General features: G+C 36.5%; 1 protein-coding gene across 1 annotated transcript in view; it reads left to right on the top strand.

Moving 5' to 3' along the window:
• Positions 1–18,162, top strand: part of GTF3C3 (general transcription factor IIIC subunit 3) — a 40,597-nt gene extending 22,435 nt beyond the window's left edge. The window contains exons 10-18 of the mRNA XM_047871650.1: positions 491–662; positions 2,729–2,931; positions 3,487–3,588; positions 4,669–4,804; positions 7,533–7,770; positions 8,379–8,569; positions 10,843–10,967; positions 14,385–14,537; positions 16,817–18,162. Coding sequence (XP_047727606.1) covers positions 491–662; positions 2,729–2,931; positions 3,487–3,588; positions 4,669–4,804; positions 7,533–7,770; positions 8,379–8,569; positions 10,843–10,967; positions 14,385–14,537; positions 16,817–16,939 — 1,443 coding nt within the window. The 3' untranslated portion in view covers positions 16,940–18,162. The remainder of the gene's footprint in view (positions 1–490; positions 663–2,728; positions 2,932–3,486; positions 3,589–4,668; positions 4,805–7,532; positions 7,771–8,378; positions 8,570–10,842; positions 10,968–14,384; positions 14,538–16,816) is intronic.
• The last annotated feature ends 2,185 nt before the right edge of the window (positions 18,163–20,347 follow it).

Consider the following 20,347-nt stretch of genomic DNA (forward strand, 5'->3'; position numbering starts at 1 on the left):
GAAAGAGCACAGCAAGTCAGTGTTATCTTAGCTCCTGCCATGTCTGCTTACACCAGGCCTTCAAAAGTAATGTGTGGCTCAGTCGGTTGAGCATCTGACTTCAGCTCAGGTCATGATCTCACAGTTTGTGAGTTCAAACCCCACGTTGGGCTCTCTGCTGTCAATGCAGAGCCTGCTTCGGATCCTCTGTCCCCCTCTCTCTCTGCCCCTTTCCCACTTATGCTTGATCTCTCTCAAAAATAACTAAACATTAAAAAAAAATACTTTAAAAGTAATATGTTGAATGAGTGATGGTAGTATGAGTTCTTTCTAATAGAGAAATAGAGATTCAGAAATGAATAGAAAAATGGTTATTTAAAGCTGTTTTCATTAAACCTTGCTCCTTTTCAGCTTGCTTCAAATAACTGATAGACATGTGAAAAGAGAAATATACCTACATGTCCATATTTGTAATGATTGTTTGACTTCAGACTTTTATTTTGGGGTCTAGCCTCTCTTGACAACACTAGTGGAACAGAATCCTGAAGATATGGGAGACCTCTATCTAGATGTTGCTGAAGCTTTTCTGGATGTTGGTGAATATAATTCTGCACTTCCCCTCCTTAGTGCACTAGTCTGCTCTGAAAGATACAACCTCGCAGTAGTTTGGCTTCGGCATGCAGGTAATACTTCTTTGTGGGAGGGAGAAGTTTTAATCATATAAACAGGCAAGAACTTACTTTCCAAAATGGTAATAATTATTTAAAATATTAATGTCTTGGTAAAAGTGAAAGTATTTCTAGTTTCAGGGCAGTTTTTTGAATATCAGTTTCTCTTGTCTGCTTGTTTTTTGAGTATAGTTGACACACAGTGTTACATTAGTTTTAGGTGTACAACATAGTGATTCTGCAACCCTATGAATGTTAGTATTTTAAATTGTCATGGTATGCCACTATATGATTTCCCCCACATTAATGCTTTGGAAGAAAGATTTACTTAATGCTACCGGAATGAAGTAGGACTAACCATGTCCCTGGTAAAAATACTTTATACAAGTCATTTACCTGTCTTAACCATAGGCTCTGACTTCTAGTAATAGATTGTCAGACTTGGGGTGCTGTCTAATTTTGAAAGAGTTTTTATGGATTTATATTTAATATTTTGAGAAAAAATTTCATGTATTTTCAGTGTTCTTTGAGCTGCAAATGTATGCTCAAGATTGGGTTTTATGTGTCATTTCATTTTATTGTATCTAAATTTATAATAATCTGAAATAAATCATTTAAAGTAAAAAAATAGCTTAAGAAAAACAACTAAATTTCTTAAACGTATGAAATCCAAAAATATTCTAATGGGATTTTGTATTGAATCAACATAAAAGATGCATTAAAAGCTGAATAGTTTTTGTCTAAAATATTACATGATAGCAGAAAGTTCTAATAGTTCTTAAAATATTATATAATGGTAGAAAGTTTTCTATAACTAGAGAAGCATTGATTGACAATTTGGGTTATTTTGAGACCTATCACAATATGAAATTGCTAAGAACACTTAAAGATAACTCTTTACTGTTTGGATGAGTGAACATGAATACAAATGTAATAACCATCATAAAAACATTATTTGTGATATTTGAATTTAAAAGACATGAGCAGGGAGATGGAGTTTTTATTGCTTACTATCAAAGTTTGACCTAAAGATGATACTCAGGAGAGAGTTGAGAAATTTGAGATTTGAGAAAGCAATTGAAAGCGAAAGAACCATTTTAGGAGGTAATTGTAATGAAAAGGGAATGAGATGGAAAAGGCCTAGATTAGTGTTGTCGCTGGAGAGTTCAACTGGTAGGATTTAATGACTGATTGGCATAAAGTTTGAGGAATAGAGCCCAGTAACTTCCCTTCTGAGAACTTACCCTGAGGAAATAATTGAGTGAGATGAGGGGAGGTAGTTTATATTGGGTATCACAAAACTCAGGAGCCTGGCAAATAACAAAAATGAGTGAAGTGGGCAAGTGAAGAGGTGCAGGGCTTGGGGGGAGAACTGGAGAGCCCTCTCCAGAGGATGCTGCTGTTTCTCAGCATAGGCTGATGTGCCATGTGGGAACAGGAGAGTGTTGCCAATTCAGATTTTTCAAAAGAATCCGGTAACTTAGAGTTCATAAAAATCCGAAATTTAAAAAATGGAGGCCATGTATTGTTTTTAACAGCACTGTGGCCTAACAAAACACCTCTCTGGGTTAAATGGGTTTGCCAATTTTTAGACATGGCTTATATACATGAAAATGTTTACTGCATTGCTATGTATTAGAGTATAAATTCAGAAATAACCTAAATATCAGATAATATGGTTAAATAAATAGTTGAATGTTATAACCATTCAAAATGCTAAGGAAGATGTGGGAAATGTTGAAAGTATAATGCTAATAAGTAAATAAAGCAGAACCTCAAAGTGTATGTATGTGCTGATTACATCCTTGTAGCAATTTGGATTTAGAGAAATCAATAGATGGACCAATCAGTAGATGGAGGTTAGAAGGAATGGCTGTTTTAAAGTATTAGAAATATGCAGACATTTCATTTTTGTTATAATTCTTTAAAGTGGAATATTTTATATTTAATATTATATTTTATATTAATTTTATATTTAATATAAGAAATATTTAATATTTCTTTAAAGTGGGAAAATAATTTTGGCAAGCTTACAAATCTGTAGATCATATTTTTTATGCTTTATTTTAACATCATCTTAGAATGTTTAAAGGCCTTAGGCTATATGGAACGCGCTGCGGAAAGCTATGGCAAAGTGGTTGATCTGGCCCCCCTTCATTTGGATGCAAGAATTTCACTTTCCACCCTTCAGCAGCAGCTGGGCCGTCCTGAGAAAGCTCTGGAAGCTCTGGAACCAATGTATGATCCAGATACTTTAGCACAGGATGCAAATGCTGCACAGCAGGTAGGCCATGTCATGTGAAAGGAAGTTTTCCTTGGTGGATTGTGTTTTTGAACTTTTTCCTCCGTTAAGGATGTGTATACGGTTTGTATCCAGAAGATTTATTTTAGTGTATTAAATTCACTGTTTTTGAAAAGTAATTTTGAATTTAAGTTTCAGCCTCTTGTTAGACACTGTAAGTTATGTGTCTAAAATGTTGGATCTTAAGTTGTGAAAGACCATAAAGCAAATGTTGTTAAGGTTTGGTTTCTAAAACAAAACTCTTCTGGGGCGCCTGGGTGGCTCATTCGGTTAAGTGTCTGACTTTGGCTCAGGTCATGATCTCACAGTTTGTGAGTTCGAGCCCTGTGACAGCTCGGAGCCTGGAGCCTGCTTCAGATTCTGTGTCTCCTCTCTCTCTGTCCCTCCCCCCACTTGTGTTCTGTCTCTGTCTCTCAAAAATAAATAAATGTAAAAAAAAAAAATTTTTTTTTTTTTTTAAAAACTCTTCCATGCAGACAAAACAACTTACAGCAAAGGAATCTTGTCACATTCATTATCCTGTGCTTATTTATTTAGGAACTGAAGTTATTGCTTCATCGTTCTACTCTGTTGTTTTCCCAAGGCAAAACGTATGGTTATGTGGATACCTTACTTACCATGTTAGCCATGCTTTTAAAGGTGGGTAATGGTTTTTCCTTATGTTAGTACTGTTGACTGTTTAAATGTTTAGAATTTGATTTAAACATAGATTTATAGCTATTTTATAACTGTTCTGCTCTCAAACTTTTGAAAATGAAAGTCAGATATAGACAAAAGACTTAGAGGTTACTGGTATGTATGACCTTTGGACAACATGGGAGTTAGGACCATCAACCCTAACACAGTTGAAATTCGCATATAACTTTTAACTTCCCCAAAACATAACTACTACTAGCCGACTGTTGACTGGAAGCCTTACTGATAACATGAACAGGTGATTAACACATATTTTGTGTGTTAAAGGTATTGTATACTGTATTCTTAAAATAAAGGAAGCTAGAGAAAAGAAAATGTTGTTAAGAAAATTATAAGGAAGAGAAAATACATTTATAGTACTGTACTATAAAAACCCATGTATAAGTGAACCTGTGCAGTTCAAACCTGTATGGTTCAAGGGTTGACTGTAACTGAAAGCTCTACATGAAAGTGTAAACTTGACTGTAGGTAGAGTAAGTGAAATAAAGTCTTTGCTAGTACAAATTCAGAAAAGTGAGAACCATAGTGTTATCAGTTACTGGCTTTGTAGACAGTACCACGTGCCAGAATTGTTCACTTTGCAAAAATGTTTTCCATGTGTGACATCATTTCCAAGTCTAGCTTTTTTTCAGGGAAGTGGTTATGTGTGCATGTACATATGTTATAATTTAATGTGAATTGCCTTCTTTTTCCCTGCTAAGGTAAGCAGTGTGATCTAAATTCCCTTGGGAAGAAAAAAAATAAGTCTGTTCCCTTTTAGGTGTTTAAATACACAGTAATTTGGCCTTTTTTTTCCCCCTACTAAAGAAGATTTCAGGTATACCTGTGGTACTTGTGACCCATAGATTTTCTTTAAAAAATTATATGACTGGAGTGCCTGACGGGCTCATTTGGAGGGGCACAAGACTCTTTATCTTGTGGTTGTGAGTTTGAGCCCCATGTTGGGTATGGAGATTACTTAAAAATAAAATATTAAAAAAAGTATATGACTAAAAAAATCTCAAATTGTTATTTTAAATTCAGGTAGCAATGAATAGAGCTCAAGTTTGTTTGATATCTAGCTCCAAATCTGGAGAGAGGCATCTCTACCTTATAAAAGTGTCAAGAGACAAAATATCAGACAGCAGTGACCAAGAGACCGCAAATTGTGATGCAAAAGGTAATTACTTTCATTTGCTTTATTGCATAAAATGTGACTGAATTCAAAAAATATTCATGAAATAATACCTGATAGTAACTTAGTTGAAAATATACCCTTTTCTGGGGCACCTGGGTGGCTCAGTCAGTTGAGTATCTGACTCTTGATTTTGGCTCACGTCATGATTTAGCGTTGTGGGATGGAGCCCCACGTCCGGCTCCCTGCTCAGCCATAGATCCTACTTAAGATTCTCTTTCCCTCTCTCTCTCTCTCTCTTCCTCTCTCTCTCTCCCTCTCTCTCTCTCCCTCTCTCTCTCTCCCTCTCTCTCCCTCTCTCTCCCTCTCTCTCCCTCTCTCTCCCCCTCTCTCCCTCTCTCTCTCTCCCTCTCCCTCTCTCTCTCTCTCCCTCTCCCTCTCCCTCTCTCTCTCCCTCTCTCTCCCCCTCTCTCTGCCCCTCTCCCTCTCCCTCTCCCTCTCTCTCTCTCCCTCTCCCTCTCTCTCTCTCCCTCTCTCTCCCTCTCTGTCCCCCTCCCTCTCCCCCCTCTCCCTCTCCCTCTCCCTCTCCCCCTCTCCTCTGCTCTCTCTCTCTCTCATAGAAAAAAAAGAAAATACACCATTTTCAAATAAAATGAAATTTCTAATCCAGATCCTTCAAGTATAATAAACTCATTTAATGTTAAAAGAAGAAAAGGAAGGCTACATGTAAATACTTTACATTTTAAAAATTAGAAGGAAACCATCTGCTTGGATCTCCCTGTGAAAAAACTAAACAGAACTTTCGACCTTTTAAGAAGAAAATATGTTATTTTAAGAAATTTGTGAAGATTAGATGGCAATATAAATTACTATATTTGTCCAGTCACTTCAGTTACATGTATTTCATTCTCTGTTAAATTCATTTTTGATAAATGTAGCAATAGTCATAGAAACCCTAAAATAAATTGCTTTGACCTAGTCTCGAGTAATTTGATTTTAAAAGGTGTCTATATTTAGTAATGCCTCAAGTATGCCTCAAGTATGTTTGGGTGAGGTTGAAAAGAGAAACTTGAAAAGAGTCTAAACTGGAGGTATCAGTCTGTCAGTGTGTGCAGTGTGCAATGGAAAAGGGTTTTAAAATCCAGAAGAGCTGAATCTCTGTAAGCACATTATGAGGACCTAACATAAGTAGGTTTTGCAGGGGAGGAGAGTCAGGGAAGGAATGAGGATCAGCTGCTCATAATCTAGATATAAATGCCTCAGAAGCCTATCTCTACAGCTCATGGATTCTGGGCCCATCTCAAAGGTAGACTCTGCTTCATGTGTTTAAGACTATATTTTCTTATATTTTTCTCTATATGTGATTCTGTCAAGTTTTCTCTTTCAGTATTTTCTCATTTCAGGTCCATTGTTGGTTTTTCTTAGGTTCATAAAGGGTTTTTTTTGTTAATTTCATCATGGTAGGGATCATGTTACATTTGTGTACCAGGATAGGATGAACAAGGTCTCTTTATGTTACATGCATCTTTGTACTTTTTTTTTTTTTTTAAGTTTATTTATTTTTTTGGAGAAAGCATGAGTGAGGGAGAGAGCACAAGTGAGGGAGAGGCAGAAAGAGAGGGAAAGAGAGAATTCCAAGCAGTCTCTGCGCTGTCAGCACGGAGCTGAGTGCGGGTTTGAACTCACAAACTGTGAGCTGAAATCAAGAGTCAGATGCTTAACTGATGGAGCTACCCAGGCATGCCTGTACTCTGATTTTTTCATTCAACATTTTCTCACATATGTTTTCTCATGCTGGTCTCTTCATAGCTATTATCATTAAGGAATGTTTAATACTCCATTGGATAGCAATCCCATAATTTAATTATTCCCTTATTATTTTTTGATATATGGTTGTTTCTGATAATTTTCTTTTATAAATAATACTATGGGGGCGCCTGGGTGGCACAGTCGGTTAAGCATCCGACTTCAGCCAGGTCACGATCTCGCGGTCCGTGAGTTCGAGCCCCGCATCAGGCTCTGGGCTGATGGCTTGGAGCCTGGAGCCTGTTTCCGATTCTGTGTCTCCCTCTCTCTCTAACCCCTCCCCCGTTCATGCTCTGTCTCTGTCCCAAAAATAAATAAAAGTTGAAAAAAAAATTAAAAAAAAATAATAATACTATGCATTTATCCATATTTTTGACTATTTGTATAGGATATATTTTCAGGAGAATTACTGGGTCAAAGACTAAAAAATTTTTATGGCTTTTGATATTTCTCGAGTTATAAATTTATAAAAAAGGACGCTCTTACAGACGAGATTTTGAAGGAAAAGAAATTTTGAGGCAGAGAAAATATTAAGATTATAAAAAGATCAAGAACAGTCTAAATCTTGAAGTCCTTTGCTAAGCAAACTTTTGAATTCCTTGTATGTGCAGAATCCTGTATCTGACTGCAGTCATGGAATACTCACTTACTTTTTCTGCCCTGGAGGACCATGTATCCTAGCTAGCACTGACAGATACAGATGACATAGCTGGACTTTGTAGAGGACAAATCAGAAGTAAGAATTACCTGGGGTTGTGGACTGTTAGGCAGAGCAGAGGGCTGGTGTTGAAGTAGTGTAAACAGAAAACTATCCACTTCATCATTGTCTAAAGAGTGTTGGCAAGAATTCAGGCCCATAGGAATGTGGGTATTAAATTTAGCCTTAAAATTGATCATAGGGATTTTTCTAATATTGTTATTTCTGAAAATACAGTGTCCTAACCGATTTTCACTGGTATCATTTTAGCAATATTTGCTGTACTCACAAGTGTCTTGACAAAAGATGACTGGTGGAACCTTCTGTTGAAGGCCATATACTCCTTATGTGACCTATCCCGATTTCAAGAGGCTGAGTTACTTGTGGATTCTTCACTGGAATATTATTCATTTTATGATGACAGGCAAAAACGCAAAGAATTAGAATACTTTGGTCTGTCTGCTGCAATACTGGACAAAAATTTCAGAAAGGCATACAACTATATCAGGTAATTTTCCAATAACTTATTTTAGATTCTTTGAAAGAGGATGTGTATTTACTTTGATTTAGTCTCTCATACTCAAGAATTAATAAATTGTTTTAACTCTTGTGGCTTACAGGTAAATTCAAATCATTGATGATTCTCAGAGGCATGCCCTCTCATATATTGAACCTCTTGTACCTCAGTCTCCCCATTTATAAAATGGATATTATCATATTACCTCCTTGTAGGATTATTGTGAGAGTTAAGTGAATTATTATAGATATGGCCTTTTAACAATGTCTGGCACACACTGTTATTAGCTGTTACTCACTGTTCATTGTACTGGAGCTATAATGGGCTGGGGGAGAATAGGTGAAACTTAAACTACTTGATTCTTTTTTTTTTGGTTTAAAAGTTTTGTTAAAAAGAACAAACAAGATGTAGAAATACTAACTTAAGTAGCATCTTCTGGGAAAAATCACTGTGTGGGTGTTTATGCTTAAATATGTTGCAATAGTCTGCTTTTCATTGTAGGAAAATGTTGCTGCGCTGAATGAAGTATTTCATTCTTAGAATCAGAAGTTTTTCTTTTTACATTATTTTTTACCCTCCCTCTCTGTCTGCAATTTTAGGGTGATGGTAATGGAAAATGTCAATAAACCTCAGCTCTGGAACATTTTCAATCAGGTTACCATGCACTCCCAAGAGGTACGACATCATCGCTTCTGTCTTCGCCTAATGCTGAAAAACCCAGATAATCATGCCCTGTGTGTCTTAAATGGACACAATGCATTTGTATCTGGTAGTTTTAAGCACGCGCTTGGTAAGTGTCCTGTATGTGACTTTGTCAAGTGTGGATGGTATGATGGTTAACAGCCGGGCCTGGAGCAGAAAACTACCTGTGTTTATGGGTTTTGTTTGTTTGTTTATTTATTTTTTGAGACAGAGAGAGACAGAGCATGAACAGGGGAGGGGCAGAGAGAGAGGGAGACCCAGAACCGGAAGCAGGCTCCAGGCTCTGAGCCATCAGCCCAGAGCCTGACACGGGGCTCGAACTCACGGTCTGTGAGATCATGACCTGAGCTGAAGTCGGACGCTTAACCGACTGAGCCACCCAGGCGCCCCTACCTGTGTTTAAATACCAGCTCCCTCATGGCAAGTTATTCTACCTCCCAATGCTTCAGTTTCTTTATCTCTGAAATGGAGGTAATAATTGGACCTGCCTTACAAATTATTGTGAAAATTAAATGAGTTAATGTAAAGCATTAAAAAAAAAAATGCCTGGCCCATACAGTAAGTAGCTGTAAGTGTTGGCAGTAATGATAATAATAAATATTAGTATTTATTTGTTTTTACAAAGCTTTGGTTCAAAAGGCTGAAGTAAGTTTTATAATTCATTCTAAAGGTCAATAATTCTCCTGCTTAGACTTGTTTGTTTTCTAAATAATTTTCATTAATTATGGATGCTTTGCAGGGTGCCTGGGTGCCTCAGTCGATTGAGCATCTGACTCTTGATTTCTGCTCAGGTCATTATCCCAAGGTCATGGGATTGAACTCTGTGTCAGGCCTCTGTGTGGAGCATGAAGCCTGCTTGAGACTTTCTCTCTCTCTCCGTCTGCCCCTCTCCCTGATTCATGCGGTCTCTGTCTAAAAAAAAAATATGTGTGTGTGTGTATGTGTATGGATTCTTTGCTACCTGATTTTAATTTGCTATAGTACAAAAATGGATTTAAGATTTGCTGATAGTTTGTTCCTTAAGGAGACAAGTCTTTATACCAAGATCTATTTACATTGTGCTTGCTAATTCTAATTAAACTCAGGGAAAATTAATCACTTGAAATTTTCTATAATAGGGAATCAGAAGCAAATTAGAAAAATACCTGGCCAAATGTTTAAATTTAAAATGAGGCATGTGTCTCTTGCTGCCTAAGAGCTAGTGTTGCCCAACTCACTTGACAGTAACCTTGAACATCAGATGTTGAAACTTACCTCTGGTGTGTGTGTTTTGGAACTGTTTGTTTAATGGTAAGAAAATATAAAACAGATTTATATTATTTTCCTATATTTAGGACCTTTTGCAGAAGGTAAAAATAGGAAGTGCAAATGGCAGTCTACCATCTGTGCTGCTAAAGAGATTCTGTGGTGCCATGTCTTCTGGCACAGAGCTGGGAAGAATAGAAGTTTTTACCTATGTATGATAAATTATAGATCATCCCTTTATAAAAAAATTTGCTTAAAAATTTGCTTATCGGGGTGCCTGGGTGGCGCAGTCGGTTAAGCGTCCGACTTCAGCCAGGTCACGATCTCGCGGTCCGTGAGTTCGAGCCCCGCGTCGGGCTCTGGGCTGATGGCTCAGAGCCTGGAGCCTGTTTCCGATTCTGTGTCTCCCTCTCTCTCTGCCCCTCCCCCGTTCATGCTCTGTCTCTCTCTGTCCCAAAAATAAATAAACGTTGAAAAAAAATTAAAAAAAAAAAAAAATTTGCATATCAAAAAAATAAAAATTTTGCTTAAATTCCCCTGTCTCATATGGATAAACTTTTGACATGAAGCAGTTACATATGTAAATACATGGAAACAAGGAAAACATGTTTTTCTCAGGAAAAACAAAGTAGTGCTCCATTTGGGAAACAACACCCATAACCCTGAAAAACAAAACAGAGCTATTTTTCTTTTTTTCATCTCCATGATCTATCACATTTGAATTTATAACAAAAGAATTCACCAAAGACACATTCCCTTGTTTCTTTTAAAATAGATTTAAGATCTTAAAATAGACTTACGATCACAATTGGTAAATTATTTTGGAAGTATTACTCTACATGGAAATGTCTAGCTGTGCCTAAAAGAAGGTTTTAGTTGCTCATATTTAATCTGGGTGATCAGGATATATTTACAGGTAAATCCTCCTAATTTTGTTATATTTTATACATTGTTTTAAAATTTCAAATTAATGTGCATCTGATTGATATTTTAAAATGTGCACCTTGCATATGTTAAAAATCAGTACTGTTTAGCAATAAAGTATATTTGAATAACTGAAGAAATAGGGAACTATGCTCTTGTCACACCCATCTGACACCACTGTTCTTTTTTCAGGACAATATGTGCAAGCCTTTCGCACCCATCCCCATGAACCTCTCTATAGCCTGTGTATAGGCCTAACGTTTATTCACATGGCCTCTCAGAAGTATGTATTAAGGAGACATGCTCTTACTGTGCAGGTAATTCATTTAGATTTCTCATTACTTGGTTTTATGTTCTTTAAAAATGAATATACTTAATGCTTTTGTTGTCCTGCTTTAGAAGGAATACCTGCTTAGTATACATACATGTTGGGAGTTCCAACACCTATCCCTCTGTTTAGCACTCAGCATGGACTCAACATCTAGTGGTGGTGCTTCTGGCTAAGACTTATGTAGCCATGTAGAAAGGGTACACAGCCAGATCACAAAGAGGACACAGAAGAGTCTGGAGGCTTCCTTAAGACTTTGGAGCCCCTAAGACCTCCAGTCTTCTAGGTCCTGATGACTGATTTATTGTAAATCAGTTTTAAAAATACATAATATATATATTTAGTAATGTATGAATATGTGACTGTGTTGACTGTTTCTTTACATCACCACCAACAAATTGCTCTTTTAAAGTTTTCATGGTTGTAGTCTTTTTATTTTCTTGTTTACTTTTTTATATAGTTTGTCTTCTCTAATAAGAATGTAAACTCCAAGAGATCAGGGATTCTATCTGTCTTGTTTACCACTGTATCTTTAGTACTTTTGTGTTGTTTTTATATGTTTGACTCATGTAAAGACATGTTTTTTAAGTAGTTATGGAAGGAAAAAAATGTTGACTTGAATGGAATAGCAGGATTTAGTAAAGGAATTTTTTATGTGGGTTTGGTTTTTAAAGTAAAATGGTTAAAAGAAAGCCTAAATTCAAATGATGATAATTGTTAAAGCTAGGTGTTGGGATTCATTATAATGTTCTCTTTACTTTTGTATGTTTGAAATTTTTCATAATAAAAAGTAAAACCAAAAGACAATTGTGATATTTATCCACCTCTTGCTCTAAGTTTTTTTCTCTCTTAATGGATACTTTTGCTGTTTTAGGTAATGTAGGATTGTTTATAAATTAAATATATAATGAGCACCCACTGTGCTAGGAGTGGGGATATAGTAGTGAATGAGTATACAGGCAGAATTCCTTACCCTCATGAAGCTTATATTCTGGTAAACATTAATAGGAAATTTTTATGGATTGACTCATTACTAAATAGTTAAAATAGGGGTGCCTGGGCTCAGTTGGTTGAGTGTCTGACTCTTATTTCAGCTCAGGTCATGATCCCAGGGTTGTGAGATCGAGCCCCACATCAGGCTCCATGCTGAGTATGGAGCCTGTTTAAGATTGTTTCTCTTACTCTGTCTGCCCTTCTCTCCCACTTATGCTCTCTTTCTGTCTCTAAATAAGTAAATAAAAAAAATAGTTAAAGTATGTAGTTTTCGCCTGGTAGGGAAAAAATTTATGTACTGCACAGTAATTTAGAAGCTAACTTTCAAATCACTGGTATATTTAAACAGCAGTGTTTAATTGGTTGGAGATTGAGATAAAACAAGAAGTGATGGGTATATGGGGGTTTGTTGTCCTAATCTGTCTACTTTTGTGTATGTTAAACATTTTCCATTAAAAAAAGTTTCTAAAAACAAGTTTCATTGTAAATACCGTGATTCTTAAATTGTTTTAATTTCTTGTGAATCTATTTCCTTATGCTACATGATCATAATTAATTTTCCTTTGGAGTAGTTAAAAACAAACTAATTTCATATGTTTTACTATCTTTCCTACCTTCTTATTATACTGTGAAAGTAAATCTTATAATTCTGCCCGTATTTAATATTTTATGTACAGTGTATATTACTTGGACACTTTAGTGAATAATGTGACAAAAATGTTTGAAAGTAACACAGTTAATGTAAAAAGGACTCTTTTATTTCTATTCCATTAAATTTTTTGTTTGTCAAAACTCTTATCGCCTAAGAGATAAAGTGGCTGTCTCTATTACCTAGTTTTTAAATCACTAAATATTTGAATAGTGTTTCAGTGGTCTCCTAAGTTTGTTAAAAATTTCTTAAAATGCAGCAGGTAATTCAAATCCTGTTACTGTATCAGAAGACCTACAAGTTTATTTGGGTTGCAGTAATTCATCTGGGCTTATTATTCTTTCTCAAATTTTTATCTTTAAATTTGTCATCTTAAAATAGGAAGATTTGCTGTTTCTCTGAGACTAATAGTTTGTCTGCTTTACTTAACAGAACCATGATTTTCAGTGGAGTAGAAGTTATAGTCACCTATAAATATGGGTTATTTTATTATGCAGAAAGTATGAGTTTAGTGAACATAATTATTTTTATTCCTAAAATGCATTAATTCTAAAGAATTCATTAATTTTTTTTTTTATGAAGAAAAATTTGTGACCATTTATCAGAAAGCAGATCACCCAGGAAATAGTTGCATTTTATAGTCTATACTCACAGCTGGAGATTATATTTATTTAATTACTTAACATAGGACACTTGCACTTTTGCAGTCGGTAACTTTCTGCAGCTGGTAACTTGAAGATGCATTAAAGGGGAAAATGAATACAGTAAGAGATGAAGCAGGTGCTTTTTGGACACTGTGACACACGTGGAGCCTGCAGTATTCTATCTGTGTTCTGATATTTTTTCCATAAAGTCTTTGAGTCAGAAGCTTTCAGGGGAAGAATAATCAAGTTTTTTGGGTTAAGAGGTTATTAAGGTCCTGAGAGGTAACTTACAAAAAAGGTACCATTGACCCAGAAAGTTTAGGTATACTTAAGTGAGTTTGTCCCTGAGAAGAAACCTTTCTAAAATTACCATTTTAAGAGCTTAGATTTTATATTTTGCTCAAGCTTTTAGACATCTTGAATCAAGAAGTTTATTGGCCTCAGGGCACCTGGGTGGCTCAGTTGGTTAAACATCTGACTTCAGCTCAGGTCATGATCTTGCAGTGATGGTGCAGATGGTGCTTGGGATTCTCTCTCTCTCCCTCTCTCTCTCTCTCTCTGCCCCTCCCCCACTCATGCATGCGTGCTCTCTCACCCTCCCCCCCCCAAAAAAAGAAAAAAAAAGTTTATTGGCCTCTAATGTCACAAAAGCCAACTTGGAACCTTAAAAACAATCCTGTGTTCTTAAAGATTATGGATCTTTGACAGTTTTAACATCGGACTTTGTTTTCTGTAAATATTTTTGTCCTTAAAAAAAATAAATCTTTCCTTTATATCTTCGGAGGAGCTCTAGTAGCACTATGCCACAGACATATGTTCTTTCAGGATGAGATTGTGTCTCTTTTAGAGAGAGCACAAGCGGGAGGGGCAGTGGGAGAGGGAGAGAGAGAAGCAAGCAGGTTCTACGCCCAGTACAGAGCCCTACATAGGACTTGGTCTCATGACCCAGGGATCATGACCTGAGCTGAAATCAAGAGTTGGACACTTAACTGACTAAGCCATCCAGGCGCCCTTTTTTAAATACTTGTATTCTGTACAGAATATACCTGGCACATATAGTTGTTTAAATATATACCGGTCAAATGAGAATAATAATGAATTATCTTTTTGTTTTGGGTAGGGCTTTTCCTTTCTTAATCGATACCTCAGCATACGTGGGCCTTGCCAGGAATCATTCTACAATTTGGGCCGTGGCCTTCACCAGCTGGGGCTGATTCATCTTGCAATCCACTATTATCAGAAGGCCTTGGATCTCCCTCCACTTGTGGTAGAGGTATTGTATGATTTGCTTTAAAAACTGAGGAGTCATTTCATTTCATTTCATCTAGAGAGAAGTGCAGTTAGCTTATGTTGTGGTCCAGATAGTGAAATAAATTACATATTAGAATTGATTTTTTCCAGGGGCACCTTGGTAGCTCAGTTGGCTAAGCCTCCGACTCTTGATTTTGGCTTGGGTCATGATCTCGTGGTCGTGAGATCAAGCCCTGTGTTGGGCTTTGCACTGACAGTGTGGAGACTGCTTGGTATTCTCTCTCTGTCTCTCTCTCTCTCTCTCTCCCTCTCCCTCTCTCTCTGCCCCTCCCCTGCTCATGCATGCACATGCTCACTCTCAAATAAACATTAAAAAAGAAAAAAAGAATGCATTTTGTCCATATTGAATGTGTTTATTTAGCAACAAGTAGATCTTGGACATTCTTACCTTATGACCTGATCAGCAACCATGTGAACACATATGACTTGTGGTGACCATTTCAGTTACCCTAAGGTAGCCTCTGTGGTTATCGGTATGAGCTGGGAGACAGAAAGCCTGAATATTGAGTAATATAGCCATTGTTCATTTCAAAGTTCAAGTGTAACGAACATATTTCTTTATAAAGATGAAAGGCCAGTATGAATTTAGTTTTAAGATACTGTATAGGGTAAAGTGTTGCCAATACTATGATAATCTGTGTTTAAAGTCTAATTCTTATTTTAATTTCTGAAGAATTTATTTTTGAGAGAAAGAGACACAGAGTGCGAGTGGGGGAGGGGCAGAGAGTGAGCGAGACACAGAATCTGAAGCAGGCTTCAGGCTCCAAGCTGTCGGCACAGAGCCCAACACGGGGCCTGAGCCCACGAACTGTGAGATCATGACCTGAGCCGAAGTCTGACACTTAGCTGACTGAACCACCCAGGCACCCCTAGTTGCTAATATTTTTAAGTTGCATTCGTAATCCTCACATGCCCTCACAACTGTTTTCTATTACTCTTGTCCATTGTTAGTCATTAAACAAATAAATACATATTTTTATAGTTACGCTGATGAAATGCATACACTTTTGTATTTTTTATTTCATAAATGCCTTTAAGTATTGCTCCTTAAGCTTTATAGGTATCATTTTTAATTGTTGCAGATATTTTTACAGTTGACTCCAAAACTTTGTATTGGGGAAGGTTAGTATAGATCTAACCTACTCCATTGAGTTCATTGCTTTGCTATTAAGTAGAAAAAAAGGTAATAACACCCCTAGGGTAATTATTATTATTAATTTGCTGTATGCCTTTCTAGACTTATTCTTTTTTTTTTTTTAATTTTTTTTTTTTTTTTCAACGTTTATTTATTTTTGGGACAGAGAGAGACAGAGCATGAACGGGGGAGGGGCAGAGAGAGAGGGAGTCACAGAATCGGAAACAGGCTCCAGGCTCTGAGCCATCAACCCAGAGCCCAACGCGGGGCTCGAACTCACGGACCGCGAGATCGTGACCTGGCTGAAGTCGGACGCTTAACCGACTGCGCCACCCAGGCGCCCCTAGACTTATTCTTTATATGGATTTCTATTATATAGTACAGGTATTTCCCATCTGGTCATTTGTGTTATGATTTCTTTTTTAGATGCATAAGTTTTACATTTTTTAATGAAATCGTATTTTTTCCTTTATAGTTTCTACTTTTGCCATTGTACTTAGAAGGGCCTTTCCTACCCAAGATTATATTATTATTCCACTATATATTTTTTTCTTTTATGGTTTCATTTGTTTATTCTTTTTTTTTTTTAATTTTTTTTTCAACGTTTTTCATTTATTTTTGGGACAGAGAGAGACAGAGCATGAACGGGGGAGGGGCAGAGAGAGAGGGAGACACAGAATCGGAAACAGGCTCCAGGCTCTGAGCCATCAGCCCAGAGCCTGACGTGGGGCTCGAACTCACAGACCGCGATATCGTGACCTAGCTGAAGTCGGACGCTTAACCGACTGTGCCACCCAGGCGCCCCACATTTGTTTATTCTTAAAGGCTTAATTCATTTGGAATTTTATTCTGCTATGGCTTGTGGATGAGACTTTTTCTTTAACTTATTGGTTAGACATTTAAAATAATTTAATTCTATAGTTGTTAGAGTGATTAACTGAATCAGTATTACCTAGTAAAAATTTAGAACCAAGGTATATATGCCTAGTTTTGTACTTTTTTTTAGTATCATGAATGTTAAGCTTTTTGAATACTTCTACTTAATGAAACAGTATATATAACTGTTTATAACAGTATATAATTCATTCATGTATTTTTCCTCGTAGGGTATAGAAGTTGACCAGTTAGACTTACGAAGAGATATTGCCTACAACTTGTCTCTAATTTATCAGAGCAGTGGGAATATTGGAATGGCTCAAAAGCTTTTGTATACCTATTGCTGTATATAAAGTACCTCAGCTGAGAAAGAAGCATTGGTGCTGTGTGTGGACCAATATTTTCTGTCTAAGGGCTAAGTATTAACTAAGTATTAACCTGAAATAGAAATGACAGTTTGAGAATTATCATTGTATTTAATTTTTAATATGTGATAATGATCTTTTGATAGATATGCAAAAGTATCATTCCAAGAGTTTGTACATTGTTCTATCATTTTCTTTTAGCATTATTTTTAGTAAAATTGTCCCCAAAGGTGAAATGGAGAATGTTAGCCTTTAAGCCAGCTTTGAGCTAAATGTGCTCATTTTTTACTCATACCATTTATTCATCTGTGCATTCATTACTATGTATTAAACACCTTTGTACCTTGGAATATAGTAAGACAGATGTGACCTCTCAATACAGTTCTCTAAATACAGAACTTGAGCAATATATTCATTTGAAAGAAATGTTTGCTACATTTCTACCTACATTATCATTGACCTTTCCATTTCTTAGTGCCCTGTTACTATTGCATGGGCAGTTTATCAGGTACATAGAAAAGGATGTTATTGAAGGAAAGACAAGTTGGGACTCTTTCTCATATCAGCACAATTATGTAATTGACTTAGCTCCTAAGAAAATTATTTGAAATGGTTATATAGTAGGAAGACACATAATTGAGTTAATCTTTTACTTTTCACCTCCATGTGTCTTAGTTGTATAGATTGCTTAGTTGTATAGATTCAGAACATCCTGTTCCAAGACAAATTAAAAAATGCATTACAAATGTTGGTGGCTTTCTGACAAAAAAAAAATGTAGAAAAGAGAGGACCACATTTAATAATATGACCTAGCTTGCATTTCAAGATCACTAGGAATGTAGGAAGATTAGAGAATTCTATGTATGGAGTAAAGTATTGCTGTGATAAAGTTAAAAAAATAGATGAAAAATTTTTACTTAAATACGTTATGTTCTTGAATCTAAGATAACAATAGTTTTAAGATATACTTTTGGTTTACTAACAGTTTTTGAGAGTTTCTTTTTAGGGGAAAAAATGCTGTAATAAGTGTGTGTTTGGATTATATGACGTATTCTAATTGTGAGAGGGAAACACGTATGAGACTTAGGATCAAAGAAATAGTATGAGGGCTTTTTAGGAATTCTTACCACTACAAAGTAGTTGAAAAGCAAAATTTGTATATAATAAGTAAATGTATCATGTATTCTGTGTGTGTGTGTGTGTATTTAAATGTGTATATAATTTAAATAAATTGTATTTTTCTAATTGTTTCACATGCTTATATATTTTATTTCATGCCATTTGCAGGTAATGATGAAGTTAACTGGTAGAGTATAAGTTAGATTTGCCTCTTGGAATCTTAGGGAATTGAGTATTCTGTGTTCTGAGTTTTTCTCTTGAATTAAACTCAACTGGCTGTGACTCCAGTTGATCTCCTGAACAGCCTTGGAGGAAATAATAAATCTCTCTAGCAGTCTTCTAAAAAAAAGTTGATATTGCATGAATTTGTTTAGCATTTAAAGTCATAGCTACCATTGCTGAGTGTTTACTACGCTACTCTGTGCCAAGTACAGTGCCGGATACTCTAGATACATGATCTCTGGTCCTCTCAGAGAATCACCTGCAAAGTAGGTGTTATTGTTGGTCTTACTATTATCATCTCCATCTTATAGATGAGAAATTAAGTAGCATGTTGAAGATCACTAGCAAGCTCCTTGCTCAGAGACATTCCTTCATGGGAACACAATTCCAGTTCAGAGTTACAACATAAGAATTGAGCATAAATTTATTTTAGAAAGAAAAAGGAGAATGGCACTTATATTTTCTATCCTTCAGGACTTCAGCTTATTAAAAGCCCCTGTAGTAAACATCTTTGGGGGTCTTTTTAAAAGCTGATACTCACTTTCTTATCTACCATCCTCACTCCAGCCTTGGAATTCTGACAGCCACTTTAATACAATGAGATTGTTTTCTACTGGTCACTGTTGATTCAGCTGGGAGTCTGCTCCTATACCAAGCTGGGCCAATCGAGTTTCCTCACTCCTTCTCTGGGAATTTTAGAATTGAGATGAAGTCTTGCTGTAGGGTTGGAACATGAAAGCTATGAGGACATTTTCTGCTTTCCCTGTGGGCCAACCAGCAGTTAACCCCTTATGTTGAGAAAGAAAAATAGAGCCTATGCATTAAGAGAAGCAGAGATGAGAGATGGAGAGAATGCTGTGTGTTCCTAGAGATTTTCCAGTTTTCCATTCCCATGCTTTCTGAAATTGTGTTCCAACCCTTGGGTTCTTTCTATAAATATATCCAGTTCTATAATTCCACTTTATACTAGCTGGAGTTCTGTTATTTGCACCAAAAATAGTCCTAACTGATAAGCTATCATTCCTTCTTTGTTTTCATTGAGCATTCATGTGTTCTAGCTATTTTCACAAGAAGGAAGGGCATATAGAAACCAGGGACAGTGTCCCAGAGTTATAAGTAGTGTCATGAAGTCTAATCCACAATAAAGAGGCTTTTAAAAACTTTAGGCAAGAACAGTAGGAATGTGTCTATGGTCTGGTGGTGTAAAGTCAACAGTAAGACCATAGAATTGTTCAATTTCTGTGCTTGGGGTAGTTAACACTATAAAAGCACAATACTCAAACAGGATGAGGTAGAAAAGCATGGGAAAAAGCGGTAAATCTGAGGCTGTGACAAGAGAGACCTATAAATGTTTCATTTCCAAGTCCATAGTCCCAAATCCAGTTGCTGTTAGGTTATGAAACTGAAAATTATAATTTTGAGGCATTTTAAAGAAGGAAATGATAAATAAACAATATTTGAAGTGGGGAAAAGGTGGATCCTGGGAACCACATAAGTATGATGTTCCTGACATGATTCTAGCTTACTCAAGTGCACATACAAGTTATATTTCTTAGGAGACCTACTCTGTCTCCTTGGAAGGGGACTTGGTAGCCCAGAGGACTACTACAGTTTGAATGTATCTGGATTTCAGCAGAGTATTTGAGGACGTCTCTTGGACTATGCTTGTGGGTTGAATGGAGAAATGTGACTTACTGATCTGCAGTGGACCAAAGACTACCTACTGGAGGAGTCCCATGATGGCAGGCATGGCCAGGCCCTTGTATTCCAGACTTACTCAGAAGCTAAGGCATAGCTTATAGTTGCTAATGGTTGAAGGCAGTCAACTAACCACATCCCTGTTTACAGAGCTACCCAGAAGTTTCAAGACCAAAAAACTGCCCAAAACCCAAAAACAGGCAAATGACAAAACAATTTTAGAAGTTGGGGCACGTGACTGGCTCAGTCAGGAGATCGTGTGACTCTTGATCTTGGGTTCGTGAGTTTGAGCTCCATGTTGGGTGTAGGGTTTACTTAAGTATTAAAAAAAAAAAAAGTTTTTAGAAGCTAAAAAGC

The sequence above is a fragment of the Prionailurus viverrinus genome, chromosome C1 (genome assembly GCF_022837055.1).
Source record: "Prionailurus viverrinus isolate Anna chromosome C1, UM_Priviv_1.0, whole genome shotgun sequence".
In the NCBI taxonomy this organism is placed as follows: domain Eukaryota; kingdom Metazoa; phylum Chordata; class Mammalia; order Carnivora; family Felidae; genus Prionailurus; species Prionailurus viverrinus.